The sequence below is a fragment of the Macrotis lagotis genome, chromosome 2, assembly GCF_037893015.1.
Source record: "Macrotis lagotis isolate mMagLag1 chromosome 2, bilby.v1.9.chrom.fasta, whole genome shotgun sequence".
NCBI classification, from domain to species: Eukaryota; Metazoa; Chordata; class Mammalia; order Peramelemorphia; family Peramelidae; genus Macrotis; species Macrotis lagotis.
Window position 1 is genome coordinate 188,665,566 of NC_133659.1, and position 19,222 is coordinate 188,684,787.

The 19,222-nt window shown below is 41.1% G+C and overlaps 1 protein-coding gene across 2 annotated transcripts in view; it reads left to right on the plus strand.

Annotated features, from left to right (window-relative positions):
- Positions 1 to 18,657, plus strand: part of TNS4 (tensin 4) — a 33,164-nt gene extending 14,507 nt beyond the window's left edge. The window contains exons 4-13 of one of the 2 annotated variants that reach the window (XM_074223971.1): positions 4,847 to 5,265; positions 7,287 to 7,376; positions 8,340 to 8,465; positions 10,604 to 10,702; positions 10,811 to 10,888; positions 11,224 to 11,295; positions 13,123 to 13,291; positions 15,622 to 15,690; positions 15,987 to 16,013; positions 16,723 to 18,657. In XM_074223971.1, coding sequence (XP_074080072.1) covers positions 4,847 to 5,265; positions 7,287 to 7,376; positions 8,340 to 8,465; positions 10,604 to 10,702; positions 10,811 to 10,888; positions 11,224 to 11,295; positions 13,123 to 13,291; positions 15,622 to 15,690; positions 15,987 to 16,013; positions 16,723 to 16,864 — 1,291 coding nt within the window. In that variant the 3' untranslated portion in view covers positions 16,865 to 18,657. The remainder of the gene's footprint in view (positions 1 to 4,846; positions 5,266 to 7,286; positions 7,377 to 8,339; positions 8,466 to 10,603; positions 10,703 to 10,810; positions 10,889 to 11,223; positions 11,296 to 13,122; positions 13,292 to 15,621; positions 15,691 to 15,986; positions 16,014 to 16,722) is intronic. The other variant, XM_074223972.1, reaches the window with a different exon arrangement.
- The last annotated feature ends 565 nt before the right edge of the window (positions 18,658 to 19,222 follow it).

Genomic DNA, 19,222 nt, shown 5'->3' on the forward strand with positions numbered 1-19,222 from the left:
ACCACTACTCCACCTAGTTGCCCCAAGACCTCCAAATATATTCAGAAAATACTCTTAGAAAACCCTTAAAGAAAGAAGAAATCTAAAGGAAGCAAAGCTTTTCTTTCTGGAGTTTTCCTTATTACAGTTCCTTTCCTATCATCTACTTTATGGATTTGCCTGTTTGCTTTTTATCTTGTAGTTCTAAGTTGGGAATATTTTAGAAAGAACTCATAGTCACAGGCTCATAAATATATAGATGGAGTTGGAAGGAACCTTGGAAACCGTTTAGTTCAACTTCCTCATTGTACAAATAACTTCAATGAGGCTAGGCAGGTTAAGCAACCTACCCAAGATCACATAAGTAAGCACCATGTTGGATTTAGAGTCAAGATGACCTGAATTCAAATTCTCACTAAGATACATCCCAGTCCTCCCTAAACTTAATGCCTTCCTTCAGGGACTGCCCCCAATTTATCCTGCCTGCAGCTTGTTTGTCCACAGTTGTAATGACATTGTCTCCCCAATTAGATTATGAGTTTAATGAGAGCAGGGATTGTTTTTCACCTTTCTTTGAAACCCCAGTATTTTGCATGGTAGCTACTACAAAGACAGTGCAACGTATAAGCTTGTGGACTGAATGAATGTGACCCTGGGCAGGTCACCTAACTTTTGTCTGTACCTCCATTTTCTAATCTATAAAATGAGGAGCCTTCAAAAGTACAGTCCAGTTCTAGATCTTGGATCCTATGAACATATGCTATAAGATAAATAGACTTTTTCTCTGATCATAAACCTCAGCGTTTGCTTCAGCTGAATCCTGGACATAGTAGGGTAAAGAGATGACTGCAGATTGATTTCCAGTCTGGGACACTGCCGGCAGCTTGCTTATAGAGTTGTTTTCCTATTAGTGCAACCAGGATGAGCCACTGATAGCATACAAGAATCAGTTTAGCAAAGTAAATATTCTAGATCTGGAAATTCCCAGGTTCAAGTCCTATCTTTCACATTTGCTGATTTTTTTTGTCATTTGTTTTCAAAGAAGACCATGACATCAGGGGAGGTGATGCCATGACCTTCATGTGAACTGGATTTGTTTTTTTCCAATTGATATTTTGTTTTATTTTTTCAGCTACATATTATGAAAGTTTTTCAACATTCATCCACATGCATATTTTCCTTCCATCCTCCCTTCCCACCCCCCTCCCCTCAGCAGCAAACAGTTAGGTGAATATTGTACATAAACATCTGTGTTAAACATGTTTACAGATTAGTCATTTTCAGTGTGAGGAATTAAGTTTAAGGGAAAAGAAAGAAAACCATGAGATTGGAAAGAAATATGTAAGAGAAATTTTTTAAAAAGTGAATGTAGTGGGGCAGCTAGGTGGCGCAGTGGATAAAGCACTGGCCCTGGAGTCAGAAGTACCTGGGTTCAAATCTGGTCTTGGACACTTAATAATTACCTAGCTGTGTGGCCTTGGGCAAGCCACTTAACCCCATTTGCCTTGCAAAGGAAAAAAAAAAGGAATGTAGTGTTCATTCATATTCTGAAGGGAGGTTTTATTGATTTGTTTGGTTTGTTCTGTTTTGTTCTTCCTCTGGATGGGAATAGTATTGTCCATAGCCAGTCTAATAGGGTTGTTAAGGGCAACTGCTGAGAGGAGCTACTTCTATCAAGGTTGAGCAACTCACAATGTTGTTAACTGTACAATGTCCTCTTGCTTCTTCTCCCTTTGCTAAGATCCTGCAATTCATTCCATGCTTCTCTAGAGTCTGACCATTTGTGATTTCTTACAGAATAATAGTATTCCATAACATTCATATACCATACCATGTTCAGCCATTCCCTAATTAATGAGCATCCCCTCACTTTCTGCTATGAATATTTTGGAACATGTAGGACTTTCCCCATTTTTAATGATTTTTTCTGGATATAAGCTTAGTATTGGAACTGCTGGGTCAAGGGGTATGATCAGTTTTATTGCTCTTTGAGCATAGTTCCATATTGCTCTCCAGAATGATTGGATCAGTGTGAACTGGTTTTGTGTGAGGGGGTGCTCTGCAAGCCACCAGCCTCACTTTCTCCTCCAGTGCCATCTGGATTCAGTGGTCATATATAAATCAGGAAGACTGGAGACAGCCCTGGATGGGAGGCAATCAGGGTTAAGTGACTTGCCCAAGATCACACAGCTACTAAGTATCTGAGTTCAAATCTGGTCTCAGATACTTACTAGCTGTGTGATTCTTGACAAACCACTTAACCTTTTTAAATCCCATTTCCTTATCTATAAAAAAGATACAATCAAATCTAAAGCATCTAAGGGGTGGGGTGAGGATGATGTAAAGCTCAAATGAAATAATCATGTACAATATAGTAGCAGTCATAAAGTAATATGCAGACCATCCCAAAAGTCTTAGTGTGGTTTGAAGCTTAATAACTTAATAATAATTGGAGTTAGAGCTTCTAAAAGGATTGTAGATCATCCAGTCCAACCCTTTCATTGTCTTAACAAAGAACCAGAAAGTTAAGTGATTTGCTCAAAGTCATGTATCTGATTAATGGCAAAGGTCATATTTGAACCCCAGTCTTCTGGGGACTAGGACACAGATCGTACTGCATCTCAGAATTAGAAGCCCATCTAGTCTAATCTGAACCTGACCAAGAAACCACACCATAACCCCCTTTTAAATGAAGGAGAAAGGAACCCTGGATATCTCCCAATAAGGCCTTGGGAATATTTCTAATTGTTAGGAATTCTTTTTCCTTACATCAAACCAAATATGCCCTTCTTGCATGTTTACCCATTCCATCTAGGGCCAAGCAGAGTAAGGCAGATCCTTACTTCTCTGTGAACCATCCACATATCCATCACCAAAACCATTGCCTCATTCCTTCAACCAATATTCCCCTGACATTCATTCATTCAATAAAGATTTATTAAGCTCCTATTATGTACCTCACACTATGTTATGTTCTGAGGATACAAGAGACAAAAGACAATCCCTGACTTCAAGGAGTTTACAATCTAAAAGAGGAGACAACATGCAATAAATAAAATGAAGCAAGCCATGTACAGGATAATAGGAAATAATTAAAAGGAAACCAGGGAAGTCAAGTTAAATTAGGTCATTTACCATCCCGGTTACTCTCCTTTGAACATTCTCCAGTTCAGGAACGTCCTTGCTAAACTGGGGTGCCCACAGTATTCTGAATGTGGTCCAGTCATGGCAAATTACAGCAGGATTTTCATCTTTCTCCCCTATTCTGAGGTCTCTATCATTCTCCATATTGCCTAAGATCTGATTAGTTTTCTTGGCTATATATCATACTATTGGTTCCTATTAAGATTGTAATTGTAATTCACTATTCTATTCTAGAGGCTGAGAGCAGTTGGCCTGCACCCAGTCACTCATTTTCTTTCATGTTTGGGTCAATCTGTCCTCAAAGAGAACTCTCTAAGTACTAGTTACAATCAAGAGGGAAGCCCTGGGGCAAAGGGGAGGAGAGGCACAGAATGGGGAGGATGTTAGGAAACAAGATAGAGTGATAGAGAAACTTAATTTTTAGTTCATTCTTGTATAACTAAGTATCTATTGGGGAGATTCAAGGAAGGAAGGAAACATTTATTAAGCACCTACTCTATACCAGATATTATCTTGCTTGACCCTCTAAACTACCCTGGAAAATAAGTGCTTTGGATCATTCCCGGTTTACAGTTGAGGAAACAAAAACAGAGGTAAAATGACTTTGCCTTGGGTCACACAGCTAATTAAGTGTCTGAGCTGAATTCAAGTTTTCTTGTCTCCAGGTCCATTATTCTATTCACAGTTGCTTTATTTAATAGGACTGATCCTTTGCTTAAAACAAGTGTTCTTAATCTGGGGTCCCTGAAAGTGTTGTGGGGGGTTTTTAAACGTTATTTTTTCCCTAAATACATGAAAGAACAATTTTTAACAGGTTTTAATTCCAAATTCTATCCCTCCCTCCCTTCTCCTCTCTCTGAGACAGTAAGCAAGAGGTTGTACATGTACGATCATGTAAAACATTTCCATATTGGTCATTTAATGCAGGAAGGAAGGGAGGGAGGGAGGAAGGAAGAAAAGGAGGGAGAAAAGGAAGGAAAGGAGGGAGGGAGGAAGGAAGGAAAGAGGGTAGGGAAGGAAGGGAAGGAAAGGAAGAAGGAAGGGAGGAGGGAAAGGAAGGAGGGAGGAAAAGAAGTAAGTAGGGGGGGGAAGGAAGAAAATTTCAATCTGTATTCAGAAAACCTCAGTTTTTTTCCTCTGAAGAATATAGCACTTTTTCATCATGAGTCCTTTGGGATAGTCTTGGATTGTTGAGAACAGCTAAATCATTCACAGTTCTTCATTGTAACAATATTATTCTTAGTGTGTACAATGTACTCCTGGTTCTGTTCATTTCACTTTGTATTAATTATATAAATCTTTCCAGGTTCCCCAGGTTTTCACGAACTTGTTGTTTTCAAATGGTTGGCTATTTTAGCATAAATTGTTTTCTTTGTAATCCTGTGCATTTAATTTTATGTACTTAAGAACATTCTTTGAAGGAGTCTATAGTCTTCACTGAACTGATTCCAAAAAGGGTTAAGAAACTCTGACTTATAGGCTGTGTGACCTTGGGCAAGTCACTTAACCCCATTGCCTTGCAAGAAAAAAAAAAGAAACCCTGACTTAGAGAGCTGCCAAGTGGCATTTAATCAAACCAATGCTGCATAGTCAGGCAACGAGTATTTGGTAAGCTCTTACTAAGAGCCAGATATTGTGCTTAGGACACAGTAGCCAATGCTGGGGATGGAGAATGTGCTCCCCAGGTACATCATTTCAAACTGTCTTCTCTCCTTCTCTCCAGCAGCCAGTCTCTGCTTCATGCCAGCACCTCCAGTCACCAGTCTGCCTACAAGTCCCCAGAATTCCCCAGAGGCTCTTCCTCCAACACATCATCTCCCAACGGGAGACCCAGTTACTTCCACCTCCAGAGCCCTGACTCAGGATTCAGTCCACCAATTTCCACCCCAGGCCTGCCTGCTAGCTTGCACTCACCTCCGCTGCAGAAGGAGCATGCCAGCAGCTGCCCTGCATCCATTGCTAATTCCATGGTGGACATCCCTATTGTGCTGGTCAATGGCTGCCCAGAACCAGGCCCTACCTCTTCACAACCTCCCTGCCGACATCACAGCTTTGTCCGGCTCAAGGTTGACACTCCCAGTAGCCCCTATGCAGCCCTCAACAGCCCCAGCAAGACCCTCTCAGATACTTCCTCCTCAGAGGGTGAGTTTTCATTTTCCAAATCACTAACATTGATTAAGCTCCTTCTGGGTGCTAAACCTTAATATGGGATAAAAGATCATAGGGAGTCTAAGGTGTGGCCCTTTTCCTTCCTTACCAAAAATCTCATTCTCTTATTCCCTTTATCTGGAAATCTCTCCAATAAAGAAGGGAGATAATAATAAATAAAACAGTAAGGGGCAGCTAGGTGTCACAATAGACAGAGCACCAGCCCTGGAGTCAGGAGGATTTGAATTCAAATCTGGCCTCAGACATTCAATAATTACTTAGCTGTGTGACCTTGGGCAAATCATTTAACCCCATTGCTTTGCCAAAAAAAAAAAAATTTTTTTAAATAAAACAGTAAAATAAATGTAAATAAAATAAAGCTCTTAAGGACTGAATACTAATCTAGAACTTGGTGGAAGCAGAGGTCATTTTACAGATGAAAGAAAGAGAGGAAATAAGCATTTTAAAGCTCCTATTATGTGCTAGACACTGGGCTAAACACTTTACTAAGTCACAAAAATAATCTCCCTATGAGTAGCCCAGAGCCACATGGATAAGGTGTTTTGTCTCTTTTTGTAATCATCAGAGCTAAACACAGTGCCTAGCATATAATAGGTTCTTTATTATATGTTTATTGAATGAATACAGTTTTAGCACATGAAGGAACTTTAGAAGCCATCTGGACCAACCCCTTTATTTTAGGTGTTTTTTTTTTCAAGGCAATGGGGTTAAGTGGCTTGCCCAAGGCCACACAGCTAGGTAATTATTAAGTGTCTGAGTCCGGATTTGAACTCAGGTACTCCTGACTCCAGGGCCACTGCGCCACCTAGCTGCCCCAACCCCTTTATTTTACAAAAAATAAGGAAATTATAACTCAGAATGTTATATGACTGGCCCAAAGTCACACAGGTAGTAACTGAGACTTCAAATCCTATGTTCTTTTCACTATGGTAGATTGCTTCTAGAATTTTCTAAACCCTAAAGATCTCAATTCTAGTTCTGTGTCAAGCCATGGAATCTCCAATTCATAGAATTTTAGAAATAAAACTGAAAAAGTCCCAGTATTTTCATTATACACAACTGAGGAAATTAAGGAATTTGCAGATTAAATGATCTAGATTTGAATTCAGGTCCTGTCACTTCAAAATCCATTGTTCTTTCTACTGTTCTGTGTGGCCTCCAGAGTTCCTTAGCCCTGTGGTACCCAGAACCAGTTTCATGTCACCTTGACCATCTCTGGTACATCAAAAACCATCTCTGGTTTTTTCCCAGAGATATCTTCAAATCTTTCAGCTATCTTCCAAATCTAATTCATTTGAATTTTATAGACCTTCCAGAAGGGACTTCACAGACCAATTAATCCAAGACCCTCATTTTACAGATGAAGAAACTGACAACCAGGAAAGGAAGTGACTTGCCATAAAGCCACACACAAAATTAATGGAAGAGTCAATTCTAGAATTCAGGTCTACTGACTTCTACTGAAATATTCATTCTATCAGAGCATGGTGCTTGCCTTTTAAAAGCTAAATATGTCATATGGCAACTTTAGAAATAGGGAAGAAATGGGCCATGAAATTGAATGGATCCAGGAAGAGGAGTACCACAAATCTAGGGGAGGATTTTATCCTTTTAACTAAATTTTTAATAATTTAATTCTAATTAATTACCAGCATTGTCACAGGTTTCATGTCATTTAGAGTTATAGAAGATCTTAAGCATCTCCTAGGTACCAGGTTCTATTTCATTGGAAATACAAAAACTAAAACTAAATAGTGTCTGCCTTCAAGGAACTTTTGTTCTTTTTCAAAAGAAATAACCCTTCATTTTATTGATGAAGGAACTAATGTCCACAGAGGTTAAATGTGTAAAGGGGTCACAAATTCAGATATTCACATCCTAGAAGTCCTTCATTTGGTTCTGTTTGAGGGTGCAATGAACAGAAGATGTGGGAAGGCATTGTGGGTCATTTAGCAGGGCATCTATAAAGATCTTCTCTTCCATATCCTACCTAGGTCCCAGCAGAGACACCCCACCACCAACCATGAAGTTTGTAATGGACACATCCAAGCACTGGTTTAAACCAAGCATCACTCGGGATCAAGGTAATAGGCTTGCTCTCTGATGAAAGGAGAGGAGGTGAAGACATAGAAAGGGGAAGAAGAAAGCCAAACTAGAATGAGACAGTGGGAACTTTGCCCTAGGGCACTGATATGAGGGTGCATACTTTCTTCCATGGAGGTTCCCTCTTTGGTGAAAGATATATCTACCTGATCCTTACCTTATGATCTTCCACTAACTATTCTACCACCAGAGACCACCCTCTCAGGCTGCTACTCCTGGAGTTCAATCCCCATGACACCCCTCTAATGGAGCCACCTCCTCTTAACCTTCTCAGGGACACAGTTCAACTTTTAGAAACCATTCCCTATCTCTTCCCCAACTTCACCTATTGGTCAGACATTTCTCTTTACCACTACCACCAATACCAAGATCCCCCAGAAATGAATTTGACCTAGGTATAATTAATTATTTAGTTTAGTTATAGGTTGGGGGGGTGGACAATTGGAGAGGAAAAGTCAAGTCCCTAAATCAAGGTCATCTGCCTAAACCAAAGTAAAGCTTATCCTTTGTCATGGTACATTTAGGGATAGGGAATGGGCTAGGGTAGGCCTATCAGTAGTTCTGCCATTATCCATCCTGATTGTCAATCAGTTAAAAAGGATTTATTAAACACTTATCCTGTACTAAACACTAGGGATTTAAAGAAAGGCAAAAGTTAGCTCCTGACCTCAAGGAGTTTACAATCTAATGGAGGAGCTATATATAAACATATACAAACACAGTTCAAAGTGGGTTGACCTTACAGCCAAAATGACCAAGACAAGCCTATAAGTAGGTGCTAAAATGGCTCCTTGAGTACCTGCTTTCCCAGATATTTCCAAGTACAGGGGAGAGTACTTAGCCTGTTGGTCCACCTCAAATGGGGGGGGGGGACACACAGTGTGATCCACTGGAGGAAAGTAAGTAAGGTTGGGGAGCAGCTTCTGACATGAGAATCATTTCAGCAATCGAGCTTCTGAGGATGGAGGAACCAGGGGCTTTTGTGATCAGGGACAGCACTTCGTATCGAGGATCCTTTGGCCTTGCCATGAAAGTTCAGGAATCCCCAACATCCCTTCAGAATACATCAGGTAATCTAAGACATGCCAGCCCATTGGCATGGGGAGGGATGGCCAAAGGTCACAGATTTAGAATTAGAAGGTACCTCATAGAGTTGTCAAGTCCAGTTTCCTCATATAGAAAACTGAAGTCCATAAAGGAGAAGTTAGACATATAGACAGAAAGGGATTTGAACCCATATCCTCGGACTCCAAATCCATAAAGAAAGGAAAAGAGGTATTAACCTAATAGACAATCCAGCTTCACCTACCACAAGGACATTAGTTTAGGAATTTGACTTTTATCAAAGTATGTCTTTTCCTGAATGACTATCTGACTATCTATCTATCTATCTATCTATCTATCTATATCTATCTATCTATCTATCTATCTATATGCATATATATACATATATGTATATATACAAAAGCACCCCCCTCCATTCTATTAGGTATAGATGTTGTGATGGCATGGTTGCTCAGTCATTTTTCAGTAGTTTCACATCTTCATGACTCCATTTATGGTTTTCTAGGCAAAGTTACTGGAGTGGTTTGCCATTTTCTTCTCCAGTTCATTTTACAGATGAGGAGACTGAGGCAAATAGGGTTAAGCGACTTGCCCAAGGTTACACTACTAGTAAGTCATGATTTTAGCTAATGTTTAATAATAATTAACATTGATATCACAAATACTTTAATTACAAAGCACTTCACTTACATTACCTCTCTTGAGCCTCACAAGTACTTTCTTATTATCTTGATTTTACAGAGAACCGAAGGGAAGGGAAGTAAAATGACTTATCTGTCATCATATATTAATTTTGAGATCCTTCAATTTCTAATTTCCAGGTTACTTTCATTATATCAGGATATAGATCCTATCTTCAAGGAATTTAGTCTTACTAGGAGGCAAGGTGTATTAAATAAATGGAGGACCTGAAATCAAGAAGACTCAATTTTCCTTAGTTCAAATCTGACCTCAGAAATTTACTAGTTGTGTGACCCTGAGCAAGTCACTTAACTCTGTATGCCTCAGTTTTCTCATCTGTAAAATGAGCTACAGAAGGAAATTGTAAACCACTCCATTATCTCTGTGAAGAAAACCCCAATTAAGGAATGGTTAGGTGGCACAGTAGATAGAGCACCAGCCCTGGAGTTAGGAGTACCAGAGTTCCAATCTAGCCTCTAGACACTTAATAATTACCTAACTGTGAGGCCTTGGGCAAGCCACTTAACCCCATTTGCTTGCAAAAAAAAAAAAAAACCCAATTGGCAACATGAAGTATCAGAAAGACTGAAAAAAATCTGTAGGCAATAACTCTGGGGGAAAGCACAGAATCAGACTAGAGAGAATCAAGGAAGATCACTTGGGGAAAATTAACCATGAAATCTGTGAACTGGCTGAGAAGAAGCAGGTCATCTCAAATCAAGAAAATGGCATTATCAAAGGCTCAGAAGAGGAAAGTAAGGTACCAGGAAAACTGACTCTATAACTAGGAGACTATGCTGGAGATTAAGAAAATCAGTTCTAAGAGAAAGAGCATGGAAAGTAAATGAAAGAATTTGAGAACTAAATTGAGGAGTTTAGATTTGGTCTGAAGGCAATTGGGAGCCAATGGAGGTTCTTGGAATACAGAGAAAAATTTGCTAGTTCTTAAGATTTGGCACTGATTTTGGACCTTTAAGAGACCATCTAGTCTAGCTTTCTTAAATTACAAGTAAGGAAACTGAGACTCAGAAATGTGAGTTCACATGTCCTTGATCACACAGGTGTACAGTGATGAGTATTAGACACTAGAACTGGGAGTCAAAAGAAGTTGACATCTTCTTGAGAGAATTTGAAGGATGAATTCTCATGTCTATCAGGATGATTTTGACTTGGAGTTCCCTTAATGCAGGGGGCTGAATGGGACTGGAAGGGACCTTAGAACCATCTAGATCATTTTATAGATGTGGAAACTGAGACCTAAAACGTGACAATAAGTGAGAGAACTAAAGTTTGAAATTCAAAAATGTCAAGTTCATGGCTCTTGCCATTATGTCCTCCTGAGTCCAAGATGGTACCTGGAAATGCATCCTTAACCTGACTTTGCAGAGGAAGTAAGATAGGGAAAAGTTAAAATATTCTAAGTGCTGGTAATCCACCCATTATTCCTCTTGCCCATATTCAGGAGCAGAAGGGAGTGATCTCGAAGTCATCCGACACTTCCTCATTGAATCTTCAGCCAAAGGGGTGCACCTCAAAGGAGCTGGGGAGGAACCCTACTTTGGTAAGTCCCCTGGCTATCTTTGTTACCCTCTCAAAAACAACTGTTTTTCTGCTTTTAAGGGTAGTGATGGTGTGTCCTTCTCCATTTTAATAACAATTTTCCTTGCAGGCAGCTTGTCAGCCTTTGTATACCAGCACTCCATCATGCCCTTAGCCTTGCCCTGTAAGCTAGTCATCCCCAGGAAAGGTAAGTTCTCAAGTTTCAGTAGGATCTTAGAGGAAAGCTTCTGATGGAAGAGGGTGAAGAGGACATTATGATAGAAAAAAGAGAAAGGAGAAGGAAAAGGGGGAGGGGGAAGGGGAGAGGACCAGAGCAGGGAGCTAAAGATCAATAAAGTTCCCAAAGGGATGGTGTGACTAAAGGTCTAGATCTCATATTTACAGAATTGTAATAATTATACTGGGCTACTTAGACATTGTCACATAACAGAATTAGAAGGTACAATTCAAAGGGGTGTTCTTTGCTATAGGGACTGATTTTTTCTAACTCCTTTAGGATTCTGTTATTTTTCTTTGCTTTAGAATTGGGAGGTGGAGATGGGGCCCCAGATCCTCCAGGAGACAATGAAGCCTCTCAATTGAAGAAATCAGCCAGTAAGTAGTTAAAGGGAAGAATCCAAAGGCCCCAGTCTTAGCTTGGAAGAACCCAACAGTCCAGATTCACCTCCCATTCCTAAACCCCTCTCCTCCCACCCCCACCTCCAACCACATACACATGTTTCCCATCAGGGCTTTATTTCTAAGCCTTTATAACAAGGTGCTACATTCTTTTCTCCTCTTAGTAAAAGTAGAGATGTTAAGAGGCTAAATTGACCAGCCAGAAAGGTAACCAGGTAACAGGGGCCAATTGGGGCCATCTAAGGCAAAGTAGGTTCTATGAACATTATTCAATGAAAGAAGGGTATCTGATATTGCTTCCATTCACTTGCATTGTCCTGGGCTATATATACATGTGGGGGCACACACACATGCACAACAAAACATCCACACAATACATGCACACACACACACACACACACACACACGTGTGTGTGTGTAGGATAAAGTTTTGAGATTTCTTCAGTAAAAAATTATAGATTGAATCTGGTTAGCTATGTGCCCCTCCTCCCTTGACAAAGCAAACTTCTGGGATATTGTTGAAGAGTCAACTGACTTCATCTTATCTGTTGATGTCTGTAGAATCATTCAATTCCTGAGACTAAAGAGATAATCCGGTTTCGGTTTGAATTTTATGTTCTTTTCCCCAGATTAGTTTGCTTTGTTTGAACTCTATGCACCCTTTCCCTAGGGTAGTTTTCCTGTTTAGATTGTAAGACCACATTCCTCATTAAAGAGGGTGGTTCAGTGGGGGGGGGGGGGGGGGGGGATCGAGTTAGGATAAATGTTATTCTTGAACCTTTCACTTTTGCCTCAATCTCTCTTCATATCTTGAGAGATCTCTGAAATTTATTTAAGTGGCATTTGTCACACACACACACACACACACACACACACACACACACACAGAGTATTTTGCTGTGTCTAGGAGCCTCTTTTGTGGGAAGGAGTCTTGGGGTCTGAGATACAGAATGTTAGAGAGGAAAGAACCAAATTTGGAGTCCAAAGACTTAAGTTTCCTACTCTGCCCTGGGATCATGGGCAAGTCATTTCACCTCTGAACCTTTTCTGTAAAATGAGAAAGTTGGACTGCAGGTTGCCTGAAGGGTTCCAATTCTACCAGCTGTAAATTCTATTATTTCTTTCATCTTAAGAGGGTCTCTCTGGGTCTGAGGACCCTCCCCTAAAGGGGGGAGGGCTACCTCTCTTTGTCTAAGACCCCCCCTCCAGCAAGATTCTTTCAGTTTTTAGTTGCTTCCCCTAATTAGACTTTGACCATCTGGATTAACTCATACCCTGAAGTCACATCTGGAAGCTCCCAACTTCTTCCCTCTCACTCCAATTTCTGACCACACACACACATACATGCTCGCGCGCATGCACTTCCTCTTACCAATCAAGACCAGGGACTGAAATCTACAGGGTTCCTACATTCTCATCTACAACCTTGCCCCACCATGCACATTGATCCATGAGCTTTGACCAATCAGAAGAACAAGGGAGGGAAAAATAACATCTAGGATAGATAATCCATCTTAGGACCCCTGCATGGTCATAATTTCACATCTCCATTCCTCCCATGAATGGCAGAAGGCAGATAGACTAGTAGCACAGAACAGCAGATGATACCGCAAATCTTCCCATTTGACTCTGAATTCTAATCCAAAACATACTCTCACTTCCTCCCTACCCACTGCCTCAGACTTAGCCCTACCATTTGCAGTAGGGCTGAATGGTGAAAAGGAGAGAGCCACATGTAGATGATCCCAAATGGGTGACAGGAAGGCTCAGTGAACTGTAGTGATTCTTGTCTATGTCCTCTAGGTTGCCAAGCCCTGTACCTGACCTCTGTGAGTGTGGAGACACTGACAGGGGCCATGGCTGTGCAGAAGGCCATCTCCACTACCTTTGAAAGGGACACGCTCCCAACACCTACTGTGGTTCATGTTAAAGTCACAGACCAGGGCATCACCCTCACCGATATGCAAAGAAAGTAAGAGACTTCCTATCAACCAGACCTCCTGGGATGGGATAGGCATGGGTGGGAATGACAGGGACATCTTTCCAGTAGTACAACTTGGAGAGGGGAAGCAAAGTGGCCTAATGGATAGAATCTTGGAATAAATAGCAAGAAAGCCATGGTTTTCTGGTCCACTTTGCCCCTAAATCTAATGGTATTTGCTTTGTACTCATTCTCTTTGACCTCTCTTCAACATTTGACACTGTTTACTACCCCCTTCTTCTTGCTGGCATTATACTCTTTGTGGTTTTGATCACTCCTTATCTGACTTTTTATTCTCTTTCTTAAAAGAAAAAAAACAGGGCAGCTATGTGGTGCAGTGGATAGAGCACCGGCCTTGGAGTCAGGAGGACTTGAGTTCAAATTCAGCCTCAGACACTCAATAATTGCCTAGCTGTGTGACCTTGGACAAGTCACTCTTTTTTTTTTTTAAAGAAAGTTTATTTTGAGTTTTACAATTTTCCCCCCATTCTTTCTTCCCTCCCCCACCCACACAGAAGGCATTCTGTTAGTATTTACATTGGTTCCATGTTATACATTAATCTCAGTTGAATGTGATGACAGAGAAATCATATCCTTAAGGAAGAAAAATAAAGTATGAGATAGTAAAATTACATAATAGTATAATGCTTTCCCCCCCCCCAATTTGATGGTAATAGTCTTTGGTCTTTGTTCAAAGTCCATAATTCTTTCTCTGGATACAGATGGTATTCTCCATTGCAGATAGCTCAAAATTGTTCCTGGTTGTTTGGGCAAGTCACTCTTAACCCCATTGCTCTAAATAAATAAAAATTTAAAAAAAAAAAGCAAAGATCCCTTCGGTACAGAGAGTACTCATTTCCTGCCTCTCCCATAATGCAATATTTGTCCTTCATTCTCGAAGATCATGACATCAGGGAGGTGATGTCAGGACAAGCACGTGAATTGGATTTGAGTGGGGCAAGGGAGTACTGGACTAAGTCCCCAGCCTCACTTTCTCCTTCAGAACCATTTGATTCCAATGACCAGATATGAATCAGGATAACTGGAGATGGCCCTGAATGAGAGGCAATCAGGGTTAAGTGACTTACTAGGTTACACAGTAAGAGTCAAGTGTCTGAGGCTGGATTCAAACTCCATCCTGACGGATAGAGCACTGACCTTGAAGTCAGGAGGACAGAAGTTCGAATCCAGGACAAACATCATTTTCTTTTCTATCCCTAAAATTTTTTTAGGTTTTTTTTTTTTTTGCAAGGCAAATGGGGTTAAGTGGCTTGCCCAAGGCCACACAGCTAGGTAATTATTAAGTGTTGGAGGCCGGATTTGAACTCAGGTATTCCTGACTTCAGGGCCTGTGCTCTATCCACTGAGCCACCTAGCTGCCCCTTCTATCCCTAAAATTTAAGCAGAATATTCACCGAACAAAGAATACTCTCTTGAGCTCTTCCATTCTCATAGTTTCAATTGTGGTCTCCATGTGGTCTGTCCAATTTATTGCTTCAAACCAATAGTGGCCCACACATCCTCCCCAACCAATGCAGTACCTTGATTATCATGCTCTACTACAAAATCTTCAGCATTTTCCTTTGCCTGTTGAATAAAGGGTAACCTCCCAGCCCTGACATTCAAGATCTTTTATTCTCTTACTCAAATATGACTTTCCAGTCTTATCTCACATACTGCTTCATGTATTCTGTACTCCATGTCCCATCCTTTGTCTCCACTCAAGTGGCTATTCTGTTTGAACCCTCTACCCCTTCTCCATCAAATCTGTCTATGCCCCACCTTCCAGATCCAACTCAAGCACCATTTCCTCCACTAAAATTCCCCCCCTCTGAAGGTGAGTTGTTTCTCTTCAAAATTGTCCCCAAGCCTTGCCAGGATTTCTTCTTCAGAACTGACCTCTCCCTTAATTCTGTTATATTTGCATCCTTATCATTTCCCTCTATTGGATTATAAAATTATTTGTATCTATCTTATGTATCTTTCTGTACTTTGAACACTGTGATGAACAAACAACTAAATAAATATTAATATTATTTAAATAATATAATAGATAACAATACGTTGTATATATTATCTTTTATATTTAATATAATAAAATGCTGCAATATAACATGTATTATCTAATAGTATATAAGATTATATGTAACAAAGTATTTTCTAATATTATATAATTAATATAATATTAATGTTAATGTATGCATATTGAATTTATGTCCCTCAGCCTCTCTGGCTCCCCAACTCTCCATGGAATGCTTTAGGGAAATGCTCTTGGTCTGCTTCAGTAGGCTCCCAACCACTCTTATTTCTTCTCTTCACAGAGTGTTTTTCCGGCGCCATTATCCACTTGCCACCCTTCGTTTCTGTAGCATGGACCCAGAGAATAGGAAGTAAGTACAGAGTCAAAGCCTAGCAAACCTTGGATTCAAGGTGGTGGTCGGTCCCACATCTTTCCCATCCATTACTCTCAGGGAACCTTCAGCCAGTTCTGATCCTCTCTCAGCAGGGATCACTGGATGAGGGGGTCCCATTTGGGAGAACTAGGAGTGACACTAGAGGGTTCACTAGAGGAGGACAAGGAAAGAGAATGTTAGATCTTTTCTCCACTCTCCTCTTAGGCACAGTTCCATTCAGAAGTAAACAAACCCTTCTTCATTTTGTTCTATTTCTCCTTTCTCTCTAACAGGTGGCAGAAATTTTGCAAACCTTCTCGGTAAGTCTTCCTCCCCTCTTCTCTTACTCTGAAACTTTCCTGACCAGTCATTGTTGGATATCCTCTATAGATAGACCCTTATGCTGGGATCATGATAGAGATTCAAAAGATGGAAGAAATAGTGTTTGCTCTCCAGATGCCCCCTATTTGCTGGATAAAATATTAGTCCCTATCTTCAGAGGGGCTCTATTGGAGTCTAATTGGAATGGAGACGACTCAATCCTTTTGCTTGAGGAGAAATCAATTGCTATCCTCAGGAGGTCTCCAGTCTGATGAGGTGAGGAAAAGAGATAGTTCCTGTCCTTAGGAAATTCCCCAAGCTGAATGGGGTGGGGAGAAATATAGTTTCTACTTTTCAGGACTCCTCAATCTGATGGAGGAAGAAATAGTTTCTGCCTCCAGTCTGATGTGATTGGGAGAAAACCACACACACACACACACACACACACACACACACACACACACACACACACACACACACACTCCAGTGTGATGGAAGGGAATAGAGATTTTATCCCTTCCATTTGGTAAAAATGTCTTCAATGAATCCAGACAGAAACATAAGGAAATTCTAAGGCTAGACTGAAATGGGGAAGGGGAAAGGGAAAAGGGGCATAATGAGTTAAGGAAATCTAGTCCAATTTCAATCTGGAGAATTCTCAAGCCCTAGACCTCATTCAGACCACCTTTCTTTCTCTCTCTCCTCAAGGATTTTTGGCTTTATTGCCAAAAATTTGACAGAGCCTACAGAAAACGTTTGCCATCTCTTTGCTGAATACGACACTGTCCAGCCAGTCTCTCTGGTCATCAACCTTGTGGGCACCCTACTTCTGGATACAGAAAGGATGTAGGTGCCAGAGACAGAGGTATGGGGCAGCTGGTCAGGGGATGCTTGCCAATTTCTGAGTGAATCCCAGGGTGGTAATCCCTTGACCATCTCTGCCTGATAGTGGAGAGAGGCCAAGATTCCACTTCTAGACAGGGTCCAGGAGGACCAGGATTGCCATCTCCATGGAAGACAAGGAAGAGTCTGATAAAGCTAAGTCTAGAGATACAACCTCCAGACATTAACAGAACTCTTATGGTCAGGGACTGAGCTCTTCTGTAGAACACAATGAGACTCAAGAAATATGTGCTTGGGAGACCAGAAAGCACAGTGCCTGCCATGCTTCAAGGACTGAATAAGCTCACCTCAGATGGATGCATGTTCAATGATGACAAGACCAGGAGGGGAAGGGTACTGTCTTCTGCTCTAGTTTGGCTCCATTTGTCACCATGGTCCCATAATCTTAAAATGAGTTCATCTAACCAATGCTATGCTTGAAGGCTGTCCAAGTCAGCTCCCCTCCTCCAGCCCCTCACACACAGCACCAACCCCAGAACCCCACCCTGGTTTCTCAGAAAACTGAAAACCAGAATCAGAACATCTTGTCCAGTGATTCTTATTCTGGGGGGTCTATGAACTTGGTTTTTAATAATATTTTGATAGCTATATTTCCTTTGCAATCCTATATATTTTATTTTTTACCTTTGAAATGTTAATCTGAAAAGGAGTTCACATCATTACCAGACCAAAGAGAGCATGATACAAAAAAAAGTCCAGAATGCCCTGATCTAGTCCAATTCCTTCATTTTTGTAGATGAAGAAAAGCAGAGATTCAGGAAGGTTTTTTCCTGAGTCTCTCAGACATTTTGGTCAGATTTCCTCCAAAAAGAAGGAGGGAGTGAGGAGAGAAGGACAGAATATATAGAAACTGAAAATGGTCACAGGTATAACTTCTCAGCATCTAAGGAATCTGACCTCCTTTTTGCATCTGGATCTTACTTGTTGTTGATTGGTGCATTCAAAAATATCTGGGGTCTGCTTCCCCTGGATTGGTGTATTTGTAAAGGACAACAAAAATTCCAATATTCAAATCAACTCCAGAAGCTCAGTTCTGCCTGCAGTTCAAACAGACAACTGGCTCTGGGATGTTCCTAATGTGTCTCGTCCCAAATCAGGACAAACTGGCCCGACATCTGTGTCCCAAGTTAGCCTATGTCCCTGCTGTATGACCTTTGTTCATAACAATAAAGCATAATTAGTTTAAAGGGAGCTTGAGTTGAATTTCCTTTCCTTTGAGATCAGAAACAGACCCTACCAGTTTCTCACTCCTATGACTCTTTTAGCTTTCCTAGGAGAAAGTATTCAACATGTAACTTTCATAGATGCACCTTCTCTAGAGGAGTTAACCCGGGGTCCATCAACCTTAAGGAGTTCCCATACTTTTACCTTTGATTACTTGGATAAATCCTTCTCTTGACATCAGTTTTCCCAGCTGTGAAATGATGGAATAGGTTTAGATGATCTATACAGTCCCTTTCCAGTTCTCATCTCTGATTCTTCCCCCTGGATGTGGTTTCAATTAGTTCTCGCTCTGACCTCAGAACAAAAGACCAAACCTGTTTTATGGCTCCAGCCAACAGCATCAACCACAAGGGGACAGCAAAGAGTCAATAATCACAACATGCCAATGGATGGAGACCCCAGCTCCCAGAAAGGGACACTGGGGGGTGGGGGTGGGGGATTTTGCTAAAGGAAATGGAAAGATTCAGCTAAGGCACAAAATCTAGAGAGACAATGGTTTGGTCTTAAAGCCAGACGGTGTGTTCACAAGCTCCTGTAGGGATGGGGGAGGAGAGAAAATAGGAGGCCCTAAGCAGATTCTTCTGAAGGAGATAGTTCTGGTGGGGGGAGGGAGAGTGCTCTGGAAGAAGGATCACATTTGTTCTAGAAGTAACAAGTGACTGGCCTCTAATGAGAGCCAGCTGGCAGCTGCGGCCAGAAGCACATCATTAACCTTGGCCAAGGGCTTGGTTTGATGGAGGCTACAGTTTCAATCTGGAAAACCAGATTCCGTTGGAACAGCCTAGGGGGTGATGGGCACCGTCAGGCATGGAACTGCCCAACCAGAGCCACCTCCCCCTGAATATAGCCCCAACCAGCCAGCCTCCTGCTGCTTCCCTATGCCCCAGCTAGGTCCAGGGAAGCCCAGCAGGGCAGACAGAGAAGGGTGAGGATAGAATCTGAATTCACATTTTACAGATGAGGAAACTGAAACCTAATTCCTCAACACCATAGCAAACCTTTCTCTCTCTTCCGTCTTTTCTCTGTCTCTTCTATCCCTGTTTCTCTCCTGCTCTCCTTTCCCTTTCTTTTTTTAATCTTC